Source organism: Myxocyprinus asiaticus, chromosome 32 (genome assembly GCF_019703515.2).
Source record: "Myxocyprinus asiaticus isolate MX2 ecotype Aquarium Trade chromosome 32, UBuf_Myxa_2, whole genome shotgun sequence".
Lineage (NCBI taxonomy): Eukaryota > Metazoa > Chordata > Actinopteri > Cypriniformes > Catostomidae > Myxocyprinus > Myxocyprinus asiaticus.
Window position 1 is genome coordinate 13,804,890 of NC_059375.1, and position 24,992 is coordinate 13,829,881.

The following is a 24,992-nucleotide window of genomic DNA, read 5'->3' on the forward strand; positions in this document are numbered from 1 at the left end:
ACAGCACCATCACTATTTGAAAAAAGTTATTTTTGATCAAATCTAGACAGGCCCCATTTCCAGCAGCCATCACTCCAACACTTTATCCTTGAGTAATCATGCTAAATTGCTAATTTAGTACTAGAAAATTACTAACCATTATATCAAACACAACTGAAAGCTATTTGGTTCATTAAATGAAGCATAACATTGTCTTTGTGTTTGTTTTTGAGTTGCCACAGTATGCAATAGACTGGCATGTCTTAAGGTCAATATTAGGTAAAAAATGGCAAAAAAGAAACAGCTTTCTCTAGAAACTCATCTGTCAATCATTGTTTTGAGGAATGAAGGCTATCCAATGCTTCAAATTGCCCAAAAGAAACTGAAGATTTCATACAAAGGTGTACACTACAGTCTTCAAAGACAAAGGACAACTGGCTCTAACAAGGACAGAAAGAGATGTGGAAGGCCCAGATGTTCAACTAAACAAGAGGATAAGTACATCAGAGTCTCTAGTTTGAGAAATAGATGCCTCACATGTCCTCAGCTGACAGCTTCATTGAATTATACCCGCTCAACACCAGATTCATGTACAACAGTAAAGAGAAGACTCTTTTGAAAAAGCCACTTTTGAAACAGAAAAACAAAAAGAAAAGGTTAGAGTGGGCAAAGAAACACAGACATTGGACAACAGATAATTGGAAAAGAGTGTTATGGATCTTAACCCCATTGAGATTTTGTGGGATCAGCTAGACTGTAAGGTGCGTGAGAAGTGCCCGACAAGACAGCCACATCTATGGCAAGTGCTACAGGAAGTTTGGGGTGAAATGTCACCTGAGTATCTTGACAAACTGACAGCTAGAATGCCAAGGATCTGCAAAGCTGTCTTTGCTGCACATGGAGGATTTTTTGATGAGAACTCTTTGAAGTAGTTTAAGAAGATCTGAATTTTTTTTCAAATTGTAATAGTAATTTTTCACATTATTAATGTCCTGACTATACATTGTGATCAGCTGAATGCCACTTTGGTGAATAAAAGTACCAATTTCTTTCCATAAGAGCAAGATCTGTACGTTATTCCAAACTTTCGGCCGCCAGTGTGTGTGTGTGTGTGTGTATATATATATATATATATATATATATATATATATATATATATATATATATATATATATATATTAGAATCTTTCATGTCTTCATTGAATACATCTCATTAAATATTCACAGTGCTGTGGAAAAAGTAAGTGAACCTTTGGATTTAATAACTGGTCGATCCTCTTTGGCAGCAGTAACCTCAACCAAGCGTTTCCGGTAGCTGCGGATTAGACCTGCACAATGTGCACAAAGGAATTTTGGATCATTCTTCCTAACAGAACTGCTTCAGCTCAGCCATATTCTTAGGATGTCTGGTATTAATGGCTCTCTTGAGGTCTAGAATGGCTCTAACTGGGCCACCCCAAAAGGTGGATTTTCTTTTTTTAAGCCATTCTGTAGTGGATTTACTTCAATGTTTAGGGTCATTGTTCTGCTGCATCACCCAACTTCTACTGAGCTTCAGCTGGTGCACAGCCACCCTGATATTATCCTGTAGGATATCTTGATAAACTTAGGAATAAATGTTTCCCTCGATGATGGCAAGCGGTCCAGGCCCTAAAGAATCAAAGCAGACCCAAATCATGATGCTCCCTCCATCGTACTTCACTGTTGGGATGATGTTTTAATGTTGGTATGCTGTGCCCTTTTTACGCTACACGTAGTGCTGCGAGTTCTTCCCAAACACTTGTACCTTAGTTTCATCAGTCCACAAAATATTTTCCCAGTAGTGTTGTGGAGTGTCAAGGTGGTCTTTGGCAAACTTCAGGTGCACAGCAATGTTTTGTATTTTTTGGAAAGCAGTGGCTTCCTTCATGGTGTCCTGCCATGGACACCATGCCTGTTTAATGTGTTCCGTATAGTAGACTTATGAACAGAGATTTCAACCAGTTCCAATGATTCCTTTAAGTCTTTAGCTGTCACTCTAGGGTCCTTTTTTACCTCATTGAGCATTCTGTGGTGTGCCCTTTGAGTTATCTAGGTTGGATGGCCACTTCGAGGGAGAGTAGCTACAGTACTAAATCGTCTCCATTTATAGAAAATTTGCCTAACTGTGGACTGATGAATATCTAAGCTCTTTGACATAACTTTGTAACCCTTTCCAGCTTTATGCAAAGCAGCCATTCTGGATTGCAGGTCTTCTGAGATCTCTTTTTTGCGAGGCATGGTCCACATCAGAAGATGCCTCTTGTGAATGGCAAACACAAAATGTTTGTGTGCTTTTTATAAGTCAAAGTAGCTCTAACCCACACCTCCAATCTCATTTAATTAATTGGATGCCAGGTTTGCCAAATCCTGACTCTAATTAGCTTTTGTTGATGTCATTAGTCTAGGGGTTCACATATTTTTTCCCATCCTATACTGTGAATGTTTGAATGATGTATTCAGTATGTACAAGAACAATACAATAATTTGTGTGTTATTAGTTAAAACAGATTGTGTTTGTTTATTATTGTAACTTAGATGGAGATCAAACCAGATTTTAAGACAATTTTATACAGTTGAAGTCAGAAGTTTACATACAATTAGGCTGAAGTCATTAAAACTCTTTTTTTAACCACTCCACAGATTTAATATGAGCAAACTATAGTTTTGGCAAGATATTTAGGACATCTACTTTGTGCATGACATGAGTAATTTTTCCAACAATAGTTTACAGACAGATTGTTTCACTTTTAATTCAATATATCACAATTCCAGTGGGTCAGAAGTTTACATACACTAAGTTAACTGTGCCTTTAAGCAGCTTGAAAAATTCCAGAAAATGATTTAGACAATTAGCCAGTTAGCTTCTGATAGGAGGTGTACTGAATTGGAGGTGTACTTGTGGATGTATACCTTCAAACTCAGTGCCTTTTTACTTGACATCATGGGAAAATCAAAAGAAATTAGCCAAGACCTCAGAAAAACAATTGTGGACATCCACAAGTCTGGTGCATCCTTGGGAGCAATTTCCAAATGCCTGAAGGTACCATGTTCATCTGTACAAACAATAGTACGCAAGTATAAACACCATAGGACCATGCAGCCATCATACCGCTCAGGAAGGAGACGCATTCTGTCTCCTAGAGATGAATATAGTTTGGTGCAAAAAGTGCAAATCAATCCCAGAACAACAGCAAAGGACCTTGTGAAATGCTGGAGGAAACAGGTAGACAAGTATCTATATCCACAGTAAAATGAGTCCTATATCGACATAACCTGAAAATCTGCTCAGCAAGGAAGAAGCCACTGCTCCAAAACTGCCATAAAAAAGCCAGACTATGAGGACAAAGATCTTACTTTTTGGAGAAATGTCCTCTGGTCTAATGAAACAAAAATTGAACTGTTTGGCCATAATGACCATCATTATGTTTGGAGGAAAAAGGGTGAGGATTGCAAACTGAAAATGTGGCAGCATCATATTGTGGGGGTGTTTTGCTGCAAGAGGGACTGGTGCACTTCACAAAATAGATGGCATCATGAGGAAGGAAAATTATGTGGACATATTGAAGCATCATCTCAAGACATCAGCCAGGAAGTTAAAACTCGACACAAATGGGTCTTCCAAATGGACAATGACCCCAAGCATACCTCCAAAGTTGTGGCAAAATGGCTTAAGGACAACAAAGTCAAGGTATTGGAGTGGCCATCACAAAGCCCTGAACTCAATCTGATGGCAAAACTGAAAAATCATGTGCGAGTAAGGAAGCCTACAAACCTGACTCAGTTACACCAGTTCTGTCTGGAGGAATGGGCCGAAATTCCAGCAACTTATTGTGAGAAGCATGTGGAAGGCTACCCAAAACGTTTGACCCAAGTTAAACAATTTAAAGGCAATGCTACCAAATACTAACAAAGTGTATGTAAACTTGTGACCCACTGGGAATGTGATGAAAGAAATAAAAGCTGAAATCATTCTCTCTACTATTATTCTGACATTTCACATTCTCAAAATAAATGAATGATCCTATCTGACCTAAGACAGGCAATGTTTTCTACGATTAAATGTCAGGACTTGTGAAAAACTGAGTTTAAATGTATTTGGCTAAGGTGTATGTAAACTTCTGACTTCAACTGTACATAAATGCAGGTAATTCCAAAGGGTTCACATGTTGTTTTTTTGTTTTTTTTTTTGCTATTGTATACACACACACACACATACACTGGAACACATTACAGTAATCATGTGCTTCTCACTCTTGTGTAAAGTTGTGCTGAATTATGAGCAGCACCAGGCCCCCTGCTCTGTCTGCTTCTTGCTTATTTCAGAAGTGTTGAATAATGAACACTAGGACAAATGAAGGTGAAATCGGAGCTGGAAATGTGTCACTACATTGTGCTGATTCCCTTTACACACTCCAGCCTATATGCTTAGTGATATTACAATGCTATTGATGTGTTAGTTTTTAGTTGAAAAAAAGACACTAAAATTCAGCAATCCTTAAAGGTGCTATTTTACTAACTAACATGGTTGTAAACAAGTAGGGATTATACCATTTTGCTGGTAGGATAAAACAAGCACTGCCTTTTTATGATTTTATGATTTATGATTTTCCTCTTGTGTCATTGTTATACTTTGGAATAAATTGTAACAGTTAGTGCCTCCCTTTCCTCCTCAGAGACAACGCCCCTGCTACCTACAGTATGTGATCCTCATAACACTGTTTGTTTCCTCGATCCCTTGTGTTGTTTATTAAGTATACTTCATTAGTCTGGACCACTTCAACACAACTTAAGATTTTCCGTCCATCAAATCAAGTAATAAAGCAGCTAATTAAACTAATTATCGCTTTAATGGGGCCAATTATGTGCACTTGTCTCCAAGACTGGCATCCCATAGAAACTCTAGATGAAAGGCTTGTCAGGCCCCTTTCCAAATTGGGAGAGAAACAGTTTGCAATTCAGCACTTTGCCACTCGTACTATACTTCTCATGGGACCAACTACTGCAGTCAGATAATCTTTTGCTGTTCTTAAAGTAATAGTTCACCCAAAATGTACAATAATGTGATAATAAACTCTCACTTATCTCATTCCAAACCTGTATGACTTCCCCTCTTCCGTGAAACACAATTTTGAATTATCTTGATGTTGCTCTTTTCACATACAAGAGGTTGTCGGTCACTAACATTCTGCCTAACGTCTCCTTTTGTGTTCCATGGAAGAAAGAATGTCATGAGTATTTGGAACGACATTAGGGCGAGTAGAATATGACAGAATTGTAGTTTTTAGGTGAACTATTATTTGGGTATTGTTGTCTTACATCAGTATTATTAGAAAATGTAAAAAACTGGCTTTCTCTCACCTGCTCTTCTCTTTGCTGCCCCCTGCAGGTTGTAGCGTATCACTACTGTCAAGCAGATAATGCCTACACCTGCCTGGTACCGGAGTTTGTGCACAATGTGTCAGCACTGCTGTGTCGTTCACCACAGCTCGCTGCATACAGAGAGCTGCTGTTGAAAGAGCCGCACATACAGAGTATGCTCAGTCTGCGCTCCTGTGTTCAAGATCCGCCCACTGCCTTCAGACGAGGGGTGCTCGAACCACTGGATGCACTTTATAAAGGCATGACAGCTCACCCATACATGAACTCACGTACAGTGACCCTAAAAGTATTTTTTTTAAAGTACTTAAGCCACTTAATAATGTATGAATGTCTTTGCATTGTCTGATAGCGCAAACACACTTTTTAAGCAAAACATTCCACAAAAAACAGCTTTGTTGGGTTTCAAATGATAAAACTATAGATAGAGTGTTGAAAATGAAGACAAAATACAAAATATTGTGACACTTTCTGGATGTCAAATATTAGTGGAACATGCCCATAGTGAATGTGATGAACTCCACCTGTGGTAACTCTGCTAGGGCACCTGTGTGAGCTTCATACATCCTCTAAACATTTATTGTCAACAGTTTGTTATAAGTAATTGCAAAAATGGCTCAGAAAGGTTGGATTGTCTGCAGATCTAATACAATGACATTCATACATTTTAAGTGTAACTTAAGTGTCCAAAAGTGTCCAAATAGTTTTTTTGTGGGCCAATATATACCTCTGCATAAGCATGTAATTGATATATTTCTCAGGAATTAGTGATTTTGTATGGTAAATATTAATACAGAGCTAAATCTTTTGTGAGACTTAAAAAAGGTTAATTCGTAAAGGATGATTTCCTGGAATTTCCCTTTATCACATAAAGGGAAATGAAAGATTACCAGTATAAGGATGTAGTATAAGTTATATGCTGTGGAAACACCATAGACGATGCAAAATATTTACTTTGTGTAAAGTTTGTGTTGTATGCTTTTTTCAGAGAGGAAGATCACTCCAGATGAAGACCTCATCATCCTCATTGACGGTCTGAATGAGGCTGAGTTCCACAAACCAGATTATGGTGACACCATCGTCTCTTTCCTCTGTAAAACCATCAGCAAGTTCCCAGCCTGGCTCAAACTGGTGGTGACTGTGAGAACCTCCCTGCAGGTACACACACAGGGCCCTGTTTTATGAGCAATAGCTCTAAGCGCAGCGCTATGCAATTTGCATATGTGCAAAGTCAGTGGGCATGGCCATGAAGTTTTGGTATTTTAATGCAAGAATGTGCTAAGTCTAGGCGCAAGTGGGTTTGGCAAAATTGCACGTGCAAAGCGCTAATGGGCTGGGTCAAGTGCAATTTAATATAGAGGTTTTCTTCAGTTATTGCACCAACTTCTTCTAAAGGCTTCTTTTTCAGTGACTTAAAAATCACTCTACAACAACAGGTTGAAAAATAACACTACAAATTAGATCATAAATACAATTGTAAATATAAACATAAGAATAATATTAATTTAAAAATAAACCATGACCTTTAGATCATAAAATAGCTACAACAGTGATTTTCAGGGACATAATTTGATGTTCCAATATTTACTGAGTTGAACTTTATTACCACCTGCTGGTGGAATCTCCAAACTGCAAATGCAGGAACTGATTTTAAACTTTGCACTGAAAACAGACGTGGTTCTGAGACGTCTTAGTGCAATGACCTATTTCTCAGGAAATTGGCAAATTGGGGAGCATACACCTACAGATAGCGCAAACAATCCCACCCATGCCCACTTGCGCTGGCACAAAAATTGCCCTTAGAATTAGTGCTCTCATGAAAATTATATAAGACGGTGGGCACAATCGTTGCGCTTTGCGCTGCGCCTAGCTTGGTCAAGAAAATAGAGCCCACAAACAATGACAGCATGACACCAAGAGACATAAAAGAGAGAAGCTGTCATTGTGGAAAGGTCATCGTCATGATACTCATAAAGTGCATAAGGCAATATTGTCTACAGTAGTTTACACATTCATAAAGTGGCACTATAACCATTGTATTTCAAACAAATGCTCAGGGACAGCCTTCACAGGTTCTATTATCACCCCAGAAAAGGCACTGCTTTATATGGGCGCTTTGTTCATATTGAGCTGAAAATGCTCAAAAAAGTGCTGTTTGTGGAGTTTCTAAATACCAGTTTCCAAAAGATTATCTGAGAATTGGGCTTCTTTAGATTTATATCTAAATCTGAAGATTTATTTTTGTATGTGTTCACTCAAACACCTTTCAATACATATTGAATCCCATATGTGAGTGTAAATGAATATAGCACAGGTGTAGACATTACTGTGCTTTGTGTATGACATTACAGTAACATTGCATCCTGAATGATGGAAAAAAAAACTACATGCAATCTGATCTGACTTAGATTACTAAGTACACTACACTGTAAAAAGGTTACATTTTAAAACAGCAAAACTAATTTCAAGGGTTAGATCGGGTAAAAATAGCTCCTTAAGGTAACAATTGCAGGTTACCACTTTTTAGTGTTCGACTACTGAGGTCTAACCTCTTCCTTGTAGGAAATCACCAAAACTCTCCCCTTCCACCGGATCTCTCTGGATGCTCTGGAGGAAAATGATGCCATTGACCAGGATCTGCAGGGTTACATCCTGCACCGCATCCACAGCAGCTCCGAGATCCAGAACAATATCTCCCTTAACGGCAAGATGGACAACACCAGCTTCGGCAAGCTCAGTTCCCACCTCAAGGCTCTAAGTCAGGGCTCCCTTCTTTACCTGAAGCTCACATTTGACCTGATCGAACGTGGCTATTTGGTCCTCAAAAGCTCCAACTACAAGGTGGTCCCGGTTAGCCTAGCTGAAGTCTACCTTCTGCAATGTAACATGCGCTTCCCCACGCAGTCATCCTTTGAAAGGGCCCTGCCGCTGCTCAACGTTGCCCTGGCCTCACTGCACCCTCTTACAGATGAGCAGATCTACCAAGCCATCAATGCTGGTTCTGTGAAGGGCACTCTGGAATGGGAAGACTTTCAGCAGAGGATGGACAACCTGTCAGTGTTTCTGGTGAAAAGACGTGATGGAACACGCATGTTTGTGCACCCTTCCTTTAGGGAGTGGTTGATTTGGAGAGAAGAAGGGGAGAAGACAAAGTTCCTTTGTGATCCCAGGTGAGCACAGCCACTGCAGTTTCATTGCTAGTAAGAAATATTTATGGTTGGTAAATTTTCTCAGTCCACCAACCATTAGCATGTGCACCAAAAGTTAATTTTGGACTCTGCCTACAACATTCTATACTTTTGTTCTCTGTTACCTTTAAATTAAAGCTTAAAGTATTATCTTTAATATCTTTCTTACACTTTCTGTATATCATTTTCTTTTTTTAAAGGAATGGCCATACTCTTCTAGCTTTCTGGTTCTCCAGACAAGAGAACAAACTAAACAGACAGCAGACAATTGAGTTGGGTCACCACATACTTAAAGCACACATCTTCAAGGTAAGAGCGATAAGCAAATATGTGATAACAAATCACCATTATGCCCATATTTTACAGGTAATGCTTTAATGCATTAAGGCTTTTTGTCCCATTATAATTTTCTTCTATCATGCTTTAGGGCCTGAGTAAGAAGGTCGGGGTTTCCTCATCTATCTTGCAAGGGCTTTGGGTGTCATACAGTACAGAGAGTTTATCTACTGCTCTTTCATCGCTGAGAAACCTTTATACCCCAAATATAAAGGTACTCTTCCACTTCAAACCAACTGTCAATGTTACTGCAGGAGCATGCTTGGGTCTTGCTAGAGATAGACGATAATCGGTTTTACCGATATTTGTGACCGATATTCACACTTTTCTACGATTATTTGATATTTAATATCTGGTCTATTGATAAATGCCATTATTACTGTATAATTATTAAAAATGCATATTGAATATTCTAAATAAAACAATATTTAGAAATAAATATAACGAAAACCGTTTTTACATATCGGTTATCGGACACTTAAAAATAAAAAATATAATTATCATGCCTGTCATAAAACTAATATCGGTTGATCTCTAGATCTTATTGAATTTATGCATCTGCATACAGTTGCCCTTTTACCAACTTGTAAAGCATTTTTTTTTTACTTTTATGTAGGTGTCACGACTACTCATTTTGGGCGGTGCTAATGTGAACTACCGTACGGAGGTGTTGAACAACGCTCCAGTGCTGTGCGTGCACGCTCATTTGGGCTACATAGACTTGGTGAATGTGCTGCTGGAATATGGCGCCAGTGTAGATTCGGCATCTGAGAACGGCCTCACTCCTCTTGGCTACGCAGCCGCCGCTGGACACCTGGGGATAGTTACTGCCCTCTGCAAGAGGAAAGCAAAGGTACAAGAGCATCTAACATAAACAGTTGCCAAAAAATGTAATTTCTGATGCAAGTAATGCATACATTACCTTTTACCAATGGTGTGCAGTCCATATAAGCTGCAAATGCTCTGCATACCAGAGTGTGGGGATTTGCTTATTAATATTAACATTAATATACATTTCCTTGTCATTTGAGGTGTAACATAAAGCTTATTTACATATTAAAATGTTGGAAATATGTATGTCGCTGTCCTCAAATTATTCCATTGCCAAACGATGGTAGTTTTCTGCAATTTGTTCCAGTTACGGAGGGATTAGGCCAGCGGATCCACAATAGCTTTGGCACCTACACTCTACTGCTATGAATCGTCATCATTGTTCCTGATTCTCATTGGTTGGTTGGCATGTGGCCGGTTTTGATGTGCTAGAAAAGCTATACCCGAATTTCTCACCCAAGCAGAAAAATTATACAGATGCCAGATACAAATTACAGAAATCACTTAAATGCAGTTAATGCCAAACTACCTCAACTAAATCAAATTAACAAAGTAAACCATAACTGTACATTTTTATGTTTTTCTCAATCAAAACATTTTGTGAAAATCCACTGAAAACATATTCCCCCACATTTTTGACATACACAAAATACACATTATCTGGCAACATTAAAAACGAAACCGTTACGTTAGGTACGTTACATATCATAACGTAATGATGCTTTAAGCAGCAGTTGGCGGTTGGATAAGGTAGGATAATGGGCATACTTTTGACTCTACACCTGCCATGGTGTTTCTTATTTTTTGTCTCTGATTTTGGTCTGTGTCTTTGAGTTTGTCCTACGCCAATGTGCTGTGCTTGGGATGTTACAGCATACCCGATTGAAAATGTCACCGCTCGCCACTGCCTTATAAACCATGTATCCAACATAGTTTCTTGGATTCCATACTCAGTGTTCGGAAATCTACTTTAAAACTGTAGCTTGCCAAGTTACAAGCTATGCACAGTTTGAAGTAATTAAAGTAGGAAATAAAGACATTATTTTGAATTAATTGAGCGGAAAAACAAAAACTGATCGGTGAAATGTCTTTGTAGGAGTTTTAGAAAGTAACTTAAAAGTAATGTAATTAGTAATGTGATTACTTTTCAATGAAGTAATCAGTAACAGTTTCCGAGAAATTATTCATAATCTGTAGTGGATTACTTATTTAGTAACGTACCCAAAACTGCTCCACAACACTATAAGTACTACAGCTTGATAACAGCATTTTGTCTTCAACACAGCTTGACCACTTGGACAAAAATGGTCAGTGTGCCCTAGTGCATGCTGCTCTTCGTGGGCACCTGGAGGTGGTGAAGTTCCTCATTCAGAGTGACTGGGGCTCTGGAGGGCATCAGACACAGCTTCAGACCCCCTCCCCTACACAATCACAGGACACGCCCTCTCCCACATCACAGGCCACGCCCTCTCCCACATCACAGGCCACGCCCTCCCCTACAGAGGCCACGCCCCAGCAGTCCCAGCCCTCAAGCCCCGAGCAGACCGAGCAACAGGCCGATTCACAGACGACTGAGGAGTCCGAACAGGAGGCTGAGCCTCAGACGGAGGAACAGGAAGAGACTCCAGAGGAGACAGAACATCAGACACAAGCACAGACTCAGCAACATACATCACCACAACCAGTGACCTTCAACAAGAATATTGCAGTGCAGCAGGCTCTTATAGCAGCAGCCAGCATGGGTTACACAGAGGTAACTTTCTGTTTTACATCACACACAACTGACCCTTTGTTAATCTCCGTCCGCTTTGGTTACTCTTACTTGCTCAGACAAGCTTTACCACACGTCCGACAAAAATTGGAAAATTCTCTGAACAGCACTATTTTCTGTAAATTGTGCTTATAAAGTGGTAAATATTTAATGGAGGTTAGTACATGGGTTGGAATGATTGCAAACCTACAGTTTTCCTTTAAAGAGAATGTAAAATACGTGATTAAAACTGCAGAGACTGTGAATCAGAATCGAGGCAAATGCTTATCACAATCATGATGAGAACACTGCATTTACTTTCAGTGATATCAACGCTTTATGTACACTTTTTGTGTTCATTTTTATTTAAAATAAATGACTTTCCAATGGCATTACAGCAACTGTCTGCCTTTGCTTACATGTAACAATAAGGGGAGAATAGTGAAATTGGCAAAAGGTAGACTTGAACCTGGTTCGCCCATGCAACTAATCAGCTGTCTTACTCATGTCACTGCATCAGATCTTAAGCCAGCAATATTCAAATTCACTTACTTATCTCTGCATGACTTTTCTTCAAAGCATATGTAATATTTTAAATAGTTTTGATAGGTTCCATCGGACTATGGGTGTGCATAGGCCGGGCTGTGCCCAGTGCTATTTACACTTATTCCAAATAATTATTTGGCTAGACTGAACCTGTGGTAGGAGGGCCCCTGGTGGCCACGGGGGTCCTATGCAGTGGCATATGTCGCTTAATAGGCTGGGCCGGCACTGAGTGAATTAATGTTAATGATAGCTAAATGTACAAATTCTTTGCATGCTCCTTGCTCATTTGGCTACTAATTGTGTCTGTGTTTTTTAGATTGTATCTTATCTCTTGGACTTGCCTGAGAGGGATGAAGAGGACACGCAACGTGCCCAGATTAACAGCTATGATACCCTGTGGGGAGAGACAGGTAGAGCTCCATGACATTGACTCTATTTACATCTGGTATTAATATCCGTTTTGGGTTATCAGATCACAAGTGGTCAATCGAGACACATTACCAATCATATCTGGTATTACATGCGTCTCAAATGCGTCTCATGTGGCCATTTGTGTTTGTATTTTGAGGGGAGTGTCTCTGATATCATGACTACTTCACTCATTGTCTGTAAAGCTGCTTTGAAAGGATGTGTGTTGTGAAAAGTGCTATACAAATAAAACTTACTTGAATATCAGTGTGTCTCAGTGTTGTTAAAAAATTTATGACATCTTAAATGACTAAAAGTGAAATCAGTAACTGTATATTTTAGGATTACTTTTGGATTACCTATTGCATGTTCTGATTAAAATCTAATAATGAATTATTTAATGTATTAAGTACAATACTTAAAACAAGTAACTGTAATCTGATTTAAAAATGTAATGTAGACTAATTACAAGTACTTGATTTTTGTAATCTGTTACTACCCAACATTGGTCTCTGCATGTTGGAAAGAAAGGCACAGAAAAATCAGCACTCAAATACTGTATGACTAAATTTTAGTCACTTCACAATCGTAATGTTTTGAGCAGAATGCTCCTAATTATTTTAGTCAAGTACCACGTGAACTGCTACTCATCTCACAATTGATTTCAATAGAGCACAACTGTGCCCACCCACCTTTTCAGCTGTCTGGGTTCTATTTCTTTCCTATTAATTTTTTCCATAGGCTTACAGTACAATAAAATCCTCCATTAAAGAGTTGTAAGCCATGAACAAAACCAACAAGCTCCAAGGTGAATCACATTACAAACTTTGATTTGAAGCAAAAAAAAGTATTTTAAAATCAGACAAAAATATCAATGACTTGTTTGGCGGGCTTTGTTGGATGCGGTTCTCTGATTGGTGGATCTTTCTGTGCTGGATCGTGGGTTGTGTAGTTGTTCACCAGGAATTCCGCTATTAAACAAAATTTTTAAACAATGAAGTTGAAATAACGAGGACTGATGGCTTCAACGGAAGCATATACCATGGATAAACAACCTCAGAGTTCACAGTTGGTCTGTCTTTAAAGCTTTATAAGTTACTGTTGAAAATGAAATTCGTCTATGGAAAAAATGAATGGGATTTTAACTTCCAGAACCAGACTGTTGCGCTCTATAGAGTTAGACATTAGAATGTTGCTAAGCTACCAACAGTATACCAGAGACTATTTAGCAGAGATGGGCCACTTCTATTCAAATGAATGGGAGAAATTGGAACGCCCAGCGGTCAACGGATATAGAAAGGAAGTCCCGCCTTACAGGTAAAAGAGCCAATCACCTTTTAGATACAGACATCAACTGTCAATCAACTCAAGAACGCACATGCGCATTAGCCATACAAACCAGGAACATTTTGTTTTTTTGTGTAATCTGAGTTAAAGAAGCACACTTTATTATTCCACTGTTGTCAGATTTTACTGCTGATTTTAAATATGTTCTTTCATCGTAATCTTGTTCAATCATTTTGGAGATTTCGGTCTTTCCCCATTCAAGTAGATAGGAGCTGATCTTGTATGCCACTTCTTTACATAAACAAATAGGTGCCTGAGAGCATTCCAAAGATAGCCACCGAGTGGACTAATATACTAGAAAGACTTTGACTATACTCTGCTTAGCAAAAAATACATAACACATAAATACAGTCCATTCATGTTTAATTAGATTTAATTGTTGGCCTTGGGGAAGGCCTAAAAGCATAATAATCCTTACTTTTTGGAGCAGCCTTAAAATGCTCACTTCCTTCAGTATGATTGACAGCTGTCTTCTGCACTTCTCCATAGCACTGTCAGCAGCAGCAGGACGGGGCAAGCTGGAGGTTTGTCTGCTTTTATTGGAGCAGGGCTCTTCTGTGGTCCAGCCCAACCGGAGAGGGGTGGTTCCACTCTTCAGCTCTGTGCGTCAAGGGCACTGGCAGGTAATGAATAAATACTCTCCCTCAAACTTTCCTTTAGAAAGAGAGAGTGTGTGTACATGTCTCTGCTTTACCCATTCTTTCAGATTGTGGACCTCTTATTGACCCATGGGGCAGATGTAAACCTGGCTGATAAACAGGGGCGAACTCCACTCATGATGGCTGCCTCAGAGGGACACCTGGACACGGTGGAGTTTTTACTGGCTCAGGGTAAGAAATAAACCACATACGTCTACAAAATTACATGATACCCTAATAGCAATAAAGGGCAAATGTAGTATGTTTTGTCAAACTCATCAAAGTCATACTTACATATCTATTTTCATGACCACGCTATGTGCAGCACTATGCGCAATGACTGTGCACTGTCTAATCCAATTTTCTTGAGAACGCTAATTCTAAGTGCAATTTTTGTGCTGGTGCAACTGGGCGTGGTTGGGAGTGCTTGTGTATTGTGTTGTCGTAAGACCTATTTCTTAGGAAAATAGCTGTACTTTGCGGCACTTCATTAACATACAATACACTCACAGTTTGCGCGCATACACCCACGGACAAACACTCCCACCTACGCCCACTTGCTATTGCACTGGCACGAAAATTGCGATTATAATTAACATTCTCATGAAAACTGGATGAGACATTGCCAAAAAATTGCACGTAGCGCTTTGCTTTGTGCAATCACGAAATTAGAGCCCAAAACATTAAACAGAGAAACATAACATATATACATTACAAAAAAATAAAATAACAATAGGAGAGCAGCAAAGCATGTTTCTAGCGTCCCGTAACCGCGTCAAGACTGCAGGTGAAACAGGGTCGAGCAGGAAGGGAGAAAACAGTTCCAGAGAGGCTGATAGAGAACATAAAACACATACAATACATCGCGGTCCAAAGCAGCGCAGCCGACAACACAGTCACAGAGGAGGGGATTCCTCGAGGCTGGAGGAAACACGAACATCCTCGATTGTATTGCACCACTAAACACCATAGAACTGAAATGATGGCAGACAAAAGAGGAGAGAGTTCACAGCAAGGACGTAGCTATTGTGCAATAGAACGTAAGACACAAAAGGTCCATATTTCTATTCTTCTAATGCATTGCATACAGCCCGTTTATACTACAAAATTCTTATGAATGGGCTGTATTAATTTACATTGTTGTTTTGCAGGGAATGGAATATATAATAGTATGCAGACAGTGCATAACTGATGAAGAACCTCAGAATTAATTTGCACTTGACCCAGCCCATTAACGCCTTGCGTACGTGATTTTGCCAACCTATTGCAGCTAGACTTAGCGCAAGCTTGCACGAAAATACCAAAACTTCATGGCAATACCCACTGACTTTGAGCATACTGTATAACGTACCGCATAGCGCTGCACTTAAAATGTAGCACTCTTAAAATAGGGCCCAAAATATCAAACCAAGAGGAATTTATTTTACGGGAAACATATGCACACACTTGATTAAAAGTTATTCCAAAAATGACTCAGAAAACTTAAGTTAGTTTTGAGAAAAGCTCTAGCATCATTTGTTGATCATTTTGTTATCTAATAAAGTGACATACAGACATTTTAAAATGGGACTTCAGTGTCCAAATATTTTTGCCACTGTAAGTCTAGAGATGATGACCTCTCTTATGTGTACGATGTCTTGCTCATGTCCAGATGCATCTTTGGATCTTATGGATAAGGAGGGGCTGACTGCGCTCAGCTGGGCATGTTTGAAAGGACATCTTTCTGTGGTTCGCTGCTTGGTGGAAAGGGGTGCGGCAACGGACCATGCCGATAAAAATGGAAGGACGCCTCTCGATCTGGCTGCCTTCTATGGAGACTCAGAAGTGGTAATATTTTTAGTATTATTATAATAATTGAAAAAATCGTTAAAGAAATTGAACACTGATTTAACCATTAGCAATCTTAAAAATTCTCAATAAATTGTATTTTTATTATATACTTCACTTTAATTTAATAATGAGAGAGAGCATAAAATATGCTCCAAATTGTTACATTTCTTTCTTTACTCCACTCATTCTCTCTCTGTCTCTTAGGTGCAGTTCCTGGTGGATCACGGGGCTTTGATAGAGCATGTGGACTACAGTGGGATGCGTCCTCTAGATCGGGCTGTGGGCTGTAGAAACACATCAGTCGTGGTCGCCCTGCTTAAGAAAGGAGCCAAAATCGGTATGGCAAAGTTCACAGGGTGTATAGTTTGTGTGTGTTCAGGAGTGTTTTCATGTAGCTCAGCTTGTGCTGTGAGTGTGCTCGGCTGCTCTAGCGTGCTGCTGCTCTGTGCTTCACTTCAGTTACTGCAGCTGTTATTGGTTACCGTGTCTCTATCTGCTAAGGATGACACTTTCTGCACTTGAATGTGTTTCTTTTTTTTTTTTCACTCTGTTTATTATCTTCCTGTTTGTCTGTCTCCTGCGTTCCGCTTACTTTCTCTTTCTCTGTTTCTTAACTGGTTGGTAAGAGATAGGTCAGGGGTCTCAAACTACGGGCCACAAGTTTTATAACTCAAGTGTTATATGCTTCTACTTCAATCCATTGTTTATCCTTAGAGCTGAAGTGTGTAACTTTTTCAGTATTAAAATATTTTCTTCTATCCCAGCTTTATATGCAGAGACAGCCATAAGTAAGCCATTCATAGGTTAAGTTTCTCAAAAACTGTAAACACTGTGTCTCTGTGGTGCTATAAAAATTCCTGTGTTTATTTTGAGCGACCCAAACAACGTTACTCAACCAATTGTGTAAGTTGGGAGAGGGACTATCTGAACAACTGCAGACGAGGGGCGTATTCGGAAAGCTGTTTCAAAAACATTGTTTATTTTTGCAATTCCGTTCTATAGCGCTAGTGTCGCAGCATATTACATACTTCAGCTTTAAATCTGTGAATCTGTTTTCACTTTGTGCACTGGCCTAAAGGTTTGGCCTTTAATGTTATCCTGTATTTCCTAAAGGAATATTCTGGGTTCAATTCAAGTTAAGCTCAATCAAGAGCATTTGTGGCATAATGTTGATTTCCACAAAAATTATTTCTACTTGTCCCTCTTTTATTTAAAAAAAGCAAAAATCACGAGTTACAGTTCGGCACTTACAATGGAAGTGAATGGGGCCAGTCCACAAATGTTAAAATAGACACTTATAAAAGTATAACTACAAGACGTAAATATTATACGTGTTAATATGATTTAAGTGTAATAACATAAGGGATTTACCGGCGTTTACCAGAAACAGCATACATTATAACATGGTTTACTGTGTTACAAGTTATTGGATATAACTTTACAGACATATGGTTAGTTCGTGATTTTATTATGTTAACACTAGGGTTGTGTGATGTCACGACAAGTCAAATTCTACTTGACTAATTGGCTCAACTAGTCAACTATTAAAAATTTGTAGTCGCGCAACCCATAGTAAAATGTAATGTTTACGTACACTCTCTTTTTTTCATGTGTGAAGAAAGCAGCGGCTTATTATTTTATTTCAGTGTAAATCCTCTTCTTTCCAGTCATTATAAAAGACAGTTTTACATGGTTTTCGGTAGCCACGGGTTCCGTATTTTCAATGGGAGAAAGGTGGCATGGGCGGCTGAATGGATTGAGGCGGCAGCTCGTTCACGAGATAAAAATATTTTACCTTTTGACGGCTTCTGCATTGTCACTGACCATCTCAGATAACTAAAAATCAGCTGGCACATTTCACATTTAGGCTGAGTTCTATTCATGGTTAAACAATTTTATGGAGAAATAACACACTCATCGAGAAATACAAACTATTTTATTTAGTTAATTTTCTTAGTTTAATTAGCTATCACTTACACTGAACACGGAATAAAATTTTCAAAGCTGTGGCTGACCTTTATGCCCCCTCAAAAATAATAGGTGCATGACACCCTGGCTACATGTACAGCTGGATTTGGGCGTACTGCCCCCTGCTGAAAACATGAAGGTGGTACTTCAAGCTTGAATTGGTCCGATGGTTGAAATATTCCCTATTATGGTCCGGGGCATGGAAACGTTATTTTTTATATAATTTATCACACTAATGTGTTAAAATGACCATTACATCAAAGCTAGAATGTGACGTTTCTGGTCTCTTAATGGGACTTAGACTTATTGCAATTCTCATGGAATAAAATCTCAGGCATCATTACTCCATTAAACATGTAGAACTCCGAAAAGGTCTGTCCATGCACCAATAATGGTATAATGCGGCAATAACATAAGGTAATATAAGTTTTAGACCCCTGAGATAGGTGATTGCTGTTAGTGCTGGTGTTGTTTTATTGTTTTACTTTAAATTTTTTATTCTAGGGCTGAAGCTGTTCCCGCCTCTCACCGTTGCTTTTTTTGTGTCCTCTCTCACCTTTCTTCCACGACCACTGCATCTCTCTTCACTTCCTCTTTCGCTCACCTATACACACACGCCACTCTCTTCACCACCTCTGATTGCGCCGTTCACTCCATCCCACTTTCCTTCAACCCTAATCTTTTCATTTACTCGCTCTTACACCCCTTGACCTCTGGCCACAGGATGTCAAACGCTGCCGAGTCGGCACAAAGGAGGTAACGCTTACGCTCAGGCTGTTGGCATTTTGCTTACCTTCAGGCATCCTGGCAGCTCTCTCCTCCTCTTTGTTCTGTGTTCTGGTGCTGCAGGTTTAACTAGCACTGTAAAAGATCTTGTACATAGGAGTATAGGATATATACCCTTTTGTGGGGTAGACAGTTGCATAGTTAGTTCATTGTTAATGGGATACAGTCAAGATACAGTGAAGTTACACCTGTCATTTTTTCATTTTCTGTTTGTGCAGTCAGTCTGCTAGCTGTATACTGTCTCCACCATCCTAGATCTATCTATCTATCTATCTATCTGTCTATCTATAGGGTGAATACAGGTAAAGTGGGACACTTTTTTGTTGAGATGAATATCAGAATTTATCCCACTTTACATGTATTCATTCACCCTATGTATCTATAAACCAGGGTTTCGCAACCGGGGAAATTATGAGATTGAATACACATGCCAATGCTGAAATTAAATAAAATGTATAATTAAAAAGTAAATGCAATAATTAAAATAAAGCTGTTTTGAAATTCTTTATATTTATTGAAAAGGTAACATTAATTAAATTCTCAGGGGTAGAGCTGTCACTATTATGAAAGTTGGCTGAAGATTAATTGTCATAGAAATAATTTAAACAATGTCTGTTTTAAGGCTTGACATGATTATGACGATTAATTATAACTAATTTTTATAAATTATAGAAATTGTGTGCTTAATACACATACACGTTAGAAAGTTGTGTATTTAACTTGTAAGCATATAATAAAATAGGGATATATGATTCCCTTTAAGGCTTTAAAAACTTGAAAAATATGCAGCCTAATTATATATGGGTTCCTTAACCACCTAGTCGAGTAATAGCTCAGACACATTTTTTGCCTGCAAATTCTGTATTACAGAGTGAAACAATTGTCATGTCAGACACATTTTTTTTTCAATAAACATTTCTTTCTTTGAAAAAAGGGGTTAACACAGCTAAATATGTCATAAAATCAAATCACAATACTTTCAGAATTGCAATACTTTAAAAATCACGATACATATCGAATCTGCAGATAAAAAACATAGTAATATTGAACTGGTAGATCTGTGGAAATTCCTAGCTCTACCGCAGACACGTGTGCATCAGGGTGCTTCGGAAGCCATTGATCTTCATGCGCTCTTCAGGAGCTGCTCTGAGTGCTGTCTGCAGTGCGGCTTAGTGAGACGGGTGGAGTTTATTTGGAGTGCTCACATAATACTATTACACCGGAAAATGCCGCATTCATGGCATTTCACTTAAAATTCCCTTATTTGGACAGTGAAATGTGATAAGAATTTGAAGTGCACAATAATCTCGGTTCTCTCAAATAACCATGGTTAGATCAAATAATCGCAATAAGGTGCTTATGTAATTATTGCAACTACTCAGGGGACATACCCCCTACTCAGGGGACATTTTATTCTAATTAGATAATGGGTTAGGTGTTCAGCTGACAAAAAATGTTGAGAAATCCTGTACAAGACATAGTACCCTTATTAAGATTAAAGATTACAGGGAATGAGAAGCTGAGTTCAAGCAGAAGGCATCTTTTCTCCTCATGCTGTTGTCCATGCCGCCATGTGTTTGCTGTGACTCCTAACACTCTTCCTTCACCCGCCGTGTTTTCCTCTCAAACCCCTGGTTGCATTTTGACCCATCAAACATCCTATTACCCCATAGGTCCTGCCACCTGGGCCATGTCGACGTCTAAACCGGACATCATGATTATCCTTCTGAGTAAACTTTTGGAGGAGGGAGATGGCTTCTACAAGGTCAGATTTACTCAAAATCTACCTCTGCTGTTTCCACAGTTTTACCATAAGCAAAGTTCTTGGATGTATTTACCTAGTTTATCATGTTTTCACTTGCAGAAGGGTAAAGTGAAGGAGGCAGCTCAGCGCTATCAGTATGCTCTCAAGAAATTTCCCCGTGAAGGATTAAGTGAGGACCTGAAGACCTTTAAAGAGCTCAAAGTGTCTTTGTTCCTGAACCTGTCTCGCTGTCGGAGGAAAATGAATGTGAGAATGGAACAAATTATTTCTAAGTAATGATTACAAAATCTCATCTGATTTTTAGTGCAGCCAGTAAGGATCTGTATGTAATACTTCTATAATGCCTCATCATGAGACATAATTTGGTTTTGGTTTCCTTTATGTTATATTGTTGTTATACCTATTGTAGTATAACTCCTGAACTTTGTCGATACACTAGTACAACTGTGCTACATAATTAAAAAAAAAAGAAATCATGTGGAGATCCCCTTCTAATAAACAGGTTTAGCTAATCTAGCTACACCCATTGCTAACACATGCATAAAATCAAGCATACAACCATGAAATCTCCTTAGATAAACACTTTTTTTGTAGAAATCTTTCTGTTCCAGCATGAAAATACCCCTGTGCATTAAGTGAGGTCCATAAAGAAATTATTTTCTGAGTCTGATGTGAAAGAACTTGACTGGACTGCACAGACCTCAACCCCACTTGACAGTTTTGAATTGAATTGGAACACAGACTGCAAGCCAGACCCCATCACCCAACATCAGTGCCTGACTTCACTGATGCTCTTGTGTCTGAATGGGAGCAAATCCCCACAGCCATGTTCCAACTAGCAGAAAGTCTTCTCAGAAGAGTGGAAGCTGTTACAGCAGTAAAAGGAGGATTAACTCCCTATTTATGTCATGGTATTTAAATTAAATGTTAAAAAAGCACAAGCAAGTTTGTGTGTCCACATACATTTGGCCATGTAGTGTAGATTTCTTGCTGAACTGACTATAAAATAAGTTTATATTATCAATATCTGACTGGGAAATTTCTTTATTCTGCCCACAGGACTTTGGAATGGCAGAAGAGTTTGCTACCAAGGCCCTGGAGCTGAAGCCTAAATCATATGAAGCTTACTATTCTAGAGCCCGTGCCAAGCGTAGCAGCAGGTAGGGGTCTTCCTTTACTTTAATTCATTTCACATCAAGTTACTTCAAGGTGGTTAGATATTCCCATTTTCCACTTTATAGGCAATTTGCTGAGGCACTAGAAGATCTGAGGGAAGCCATAAAGCTGTGTCCCAACAATCGTGAGATCCAGCGCCTTCATCAGCGTGTGGAGGAGGAGTACAGACAAGTTACACAACCAGAGGAGCCAGAGCTCGAGCCTCCTCCATCTCCACCTCCATCTCCCTTACCAGTGGAGGAGGATGAGGAGCCCCCTCATCATACTCCTCCTCCTGAGCCAAGACTAGATGACATGGAACCTGTCCAGGACTTGTTTGAAGATGATGACTTCTTGGAACAAGAGCTAGAGGCTGTGTCACTTGGCCTTGCCTCTGATATTCGCTCAAATACCTCCAGCCTGGCAATTTTACATAGCCCTCCCCTTTCTCCAGCCCATCATGACATGGGCTACCTATCTGGTGGGCAGGCTTTTGAGTTCCACCCAAGCTCCTCCTCAATGTCATCCCCTACCCATCATAGTTACCAGTCCACCTCCCCTTGCATCTCCCCTACACATCAAAACTCCCACTACCGCCAGAGTCCACCCCACACCTCGCCTGCCCATCAGTCCTCCTACCGGTTTAGCCCTCCACCCATGGGCAGTGGAGGGAACCAGGGGATGGACTATCAGAGTCCTCCACCCTCTCCTCTTCGGCGTGGGTTTCCATTCAGGGCTAGCCCTCCAGTGGAGAGTGTTTGTTTGTATCGATCCCAGTCTGGCTCTCCAGTCCGCTACCAGCAGGAGCCTCTCCCTAGCCGACCTAAATCGCCACTGTTGAAGATGAGCAGCCAACGCTCCTTCCAGCTCCAGTCACAGCCTTCAGAGAGCTCCCAGTCCACCCAGCACCACCAGGCTCAGGGTCTCCGCCTGCAGCCCTCTATGGCACAGATTGTCCGCACTAACCAGCCCAGTAACAATGTATTCAGCCAGCTGGCTCACCCACTCAGCAGCAGGTACCAGGGTAGTTCCATGGATGTGGACAGGGAACGAGAGCGGGGGGCCAGGCTGGTGTACCAGCCCTCCTTGGATGGCCGGTCCATGTCTCAAGTGCAATCCGGCCTTAGTGTGGGGGCACACTGTCAGCATGGAGGCCGAAGTGGACCTGGTGGTGTTCTAGATTCAAACTTGGGGAAAGAAGAACTCCCTCAACGTCCTGCTTCAGCCTACCGTTCCACCACAGCGGGACCTGGAGGCATGCGTTTCAGCCAAACCCCCCAGATCAGTCGCAGTCAGTCAGCGGCATACTACCCTGTCTCGAAGCATGAACTTGAGAGGGCAGTGGCAGCCTCCGCTCTGCCATCTTGCCAACTGGGCTCTCCCGAGATCTCTCACCTTATGCGCAGACCTATCAGTGCCAACACAAATGACCTAAAGCAGCATGTTCAACCCCCTAGACCACTGATCCACTCCCAGAGTGTAAATCTTCGCTTCTCCCCCTCTAGCACTAATATCTCCTCAGGCTCCAGCTGCAATCTAGCCCCTGGCTTCAGACCCTCCTCCTCCATGGCCCAAATGGAAATCCCACTGCAAGCTGCATATGACCGAAGCTTTGACGAGCCATCTGCCCTGTCGCCCTCTCAGAGCGGGCTCTACACAGGTGAACCCGCTCGATCCCGGACCACCCCGTTCATGGGCATCATTGACAAGACTGCAAGGACTCAGCAGCAGTACCTTCACCAGCCTTCCCGTGCCTGGCCTGGGGAATCGGTGATCACTAGCCCCACATCACCTGGCAATTTAATCCACCAGGCCTCCACTGCTTCCTCCTACAGCCCGCCCACTTCTTTAGGCAATATCGCCTACTACAATAAGACCAATAATGCCCAGAATGGACATATGCTGGAGGAGGAATTTTATGCCCAGTCGCAGCCCTCCTCCCTGGGAAAACTCGCCAATGGAGGGGCCCGTGATCGAGACCTCGTGGAGCGGGTGAGCCAGGTGCCCACATACCAGGATGTTAAAGTGGCACGGACAATGCCTGTTGCACAGGCTTACCAGGAGAACATGTACCGCCAGCTTTCCCGTGATTCCAGACAAGGTCCCACCTCGCCCATCAAACCAAAGAGACCCTTTGTGGAGTCAAACGTTTAATAGGCACCCAATAGGGTGGGCAAAAATGTGTGCGTGACAGTGAATGTTTGTGTCCGTAATGTAAGGGACCGTGTACGTTCAGGATATTAAAATCAGTATTTCGTGTATAGAATAAAGCATAGGAAAAATACTTTTAATTAAAAAAATAATAATAAAAAAAACAGTGTTACAGGTCTGTACAAATATCTGTCCCTACTTAAGGTGAACTCAATCTATTGTTAAAAACCTAGTTTTTAGAACTTGGGTGGTGGACAGGTTCCAAAAGCTGTGAAAGCACCCTTTTGGAGTGGTAGAAGACAAGTAAAAATGTTCTTTAAAACTCTGCACATTATAAGAAAGCACATTTCTTGACATTGGTGAGGCCTACACACAGAGGAATAGTGTATCTTGCCATTGTTCACTGTACTAAAGTGTATGAAACTGGGAATCTATTTGTTAAAAATAATTCTCTCTCTTACTCATTCTCTCTTCCCAATGAAACTTAACAAAACTGCTAGGCTTTCTGGACATCACAATGTTGTATTGTTCAATACTTTAAAAAGTGAAACATTTTCAGAAAATCTAAGATGTAGTTACAGAAGGAAAAATGTAATATTTATAATTAAGTTATATGATGTAAATACATTTTCAAGCAGTTGTTTTATTTTTAATTATTTATGTATTGATTTTGGCTTTTGGAAATGGTATCAAGTATTTTCAAAATGATGATTCAGAGTTTGTGACTAGAGATTATTATCTTTACTGAGTTATTACTTTTCAGTTGTGGCTCCCAAGCAGAGACATTGTTTGTGTCAAAATTCACAGTTGTAGAGTGGCAATAATATTATTTTAATCAATTTCTTGGGAATAAGCTCATTTAAAATGCTAACTTTTAACTAACCCCAAAATTCTGTGGATATCTTTTTTGTTCATAA

General features: G+C 40.1%; 1 protein-coding gene across 4 annotated transcripts in view; it reads left to right on the plus strand.

Moving 5' to 3' along the window:
- Positions 1-24,078, plus strand: part of LOC127422777 (protein TANC2-like) — a 173,853-nt gene extending 149,775 nt beyond the window's left edge. For 2 of the 4 annotated variants that reach the window (XM_051666527.1, XM_051666529.1), the window contains 17 exons: positions 5,387-5,618; positions 6,365-6,534; positions 7,939-8,546; positions 8,765-8,873; positions 8,992-9,114; positions 9,517-9,753; positions 11,017-11,484; positions 12,344-12,437; positions 14,272-14,405; positions 14,489-14,612; positions 16,072-16,247; positions 16,455-16,587; positions 18,942-18,974; positions 20,678-20,769; positions 20,869-21,015; positions 21,829-21,929; positions 22,011-24,078. In XM_051666527.1, the coding sequence (XP_051522487.1) occupies positions 5,387-5,618; positions 6,365-6,534; positions 7,939-8,546; positions 8,765-8,873; positions 8,992-9,114; positions 9,517-9,753; positions 11,017-11,484; positions 12,344-12,437; positions 14,272-14,405; positions 14,489-14,612; positions 16,072-16,247; positions 16,455-16,587; positions 18,942-18,974; positions 20,678-20,769; positions 20,869-21,015; positions 21,829-21,929; positions 22,011-24,078 (5,049 nt within the window). The remainder of the gene's footprint in view (positions 1-5,386; positions 5,619-6,364; positions 6,535-7,938; positions 8,547-8,764; positions 8,874-8,991; positions 9,115-9,516; positions 9,754-11,016; positions 11,485-12,343; positions 12,438-14,271; positions 14,406-14,488; positions 14,613-16,071; positions 16,248-16,454; positions 16,588-18,941; positions 18,975-20,677; positions 20,770-20,868; positions 21,016-21,828; positions 21,930-22,010) is intronic. The other 2 variants (XM_051666528.1, XM_051666530.1) reach the window with 1 other exon arrangement.
- The last annotated feature ends 914 nt before the right edge of the window (positions 24,079-24,992 follow it).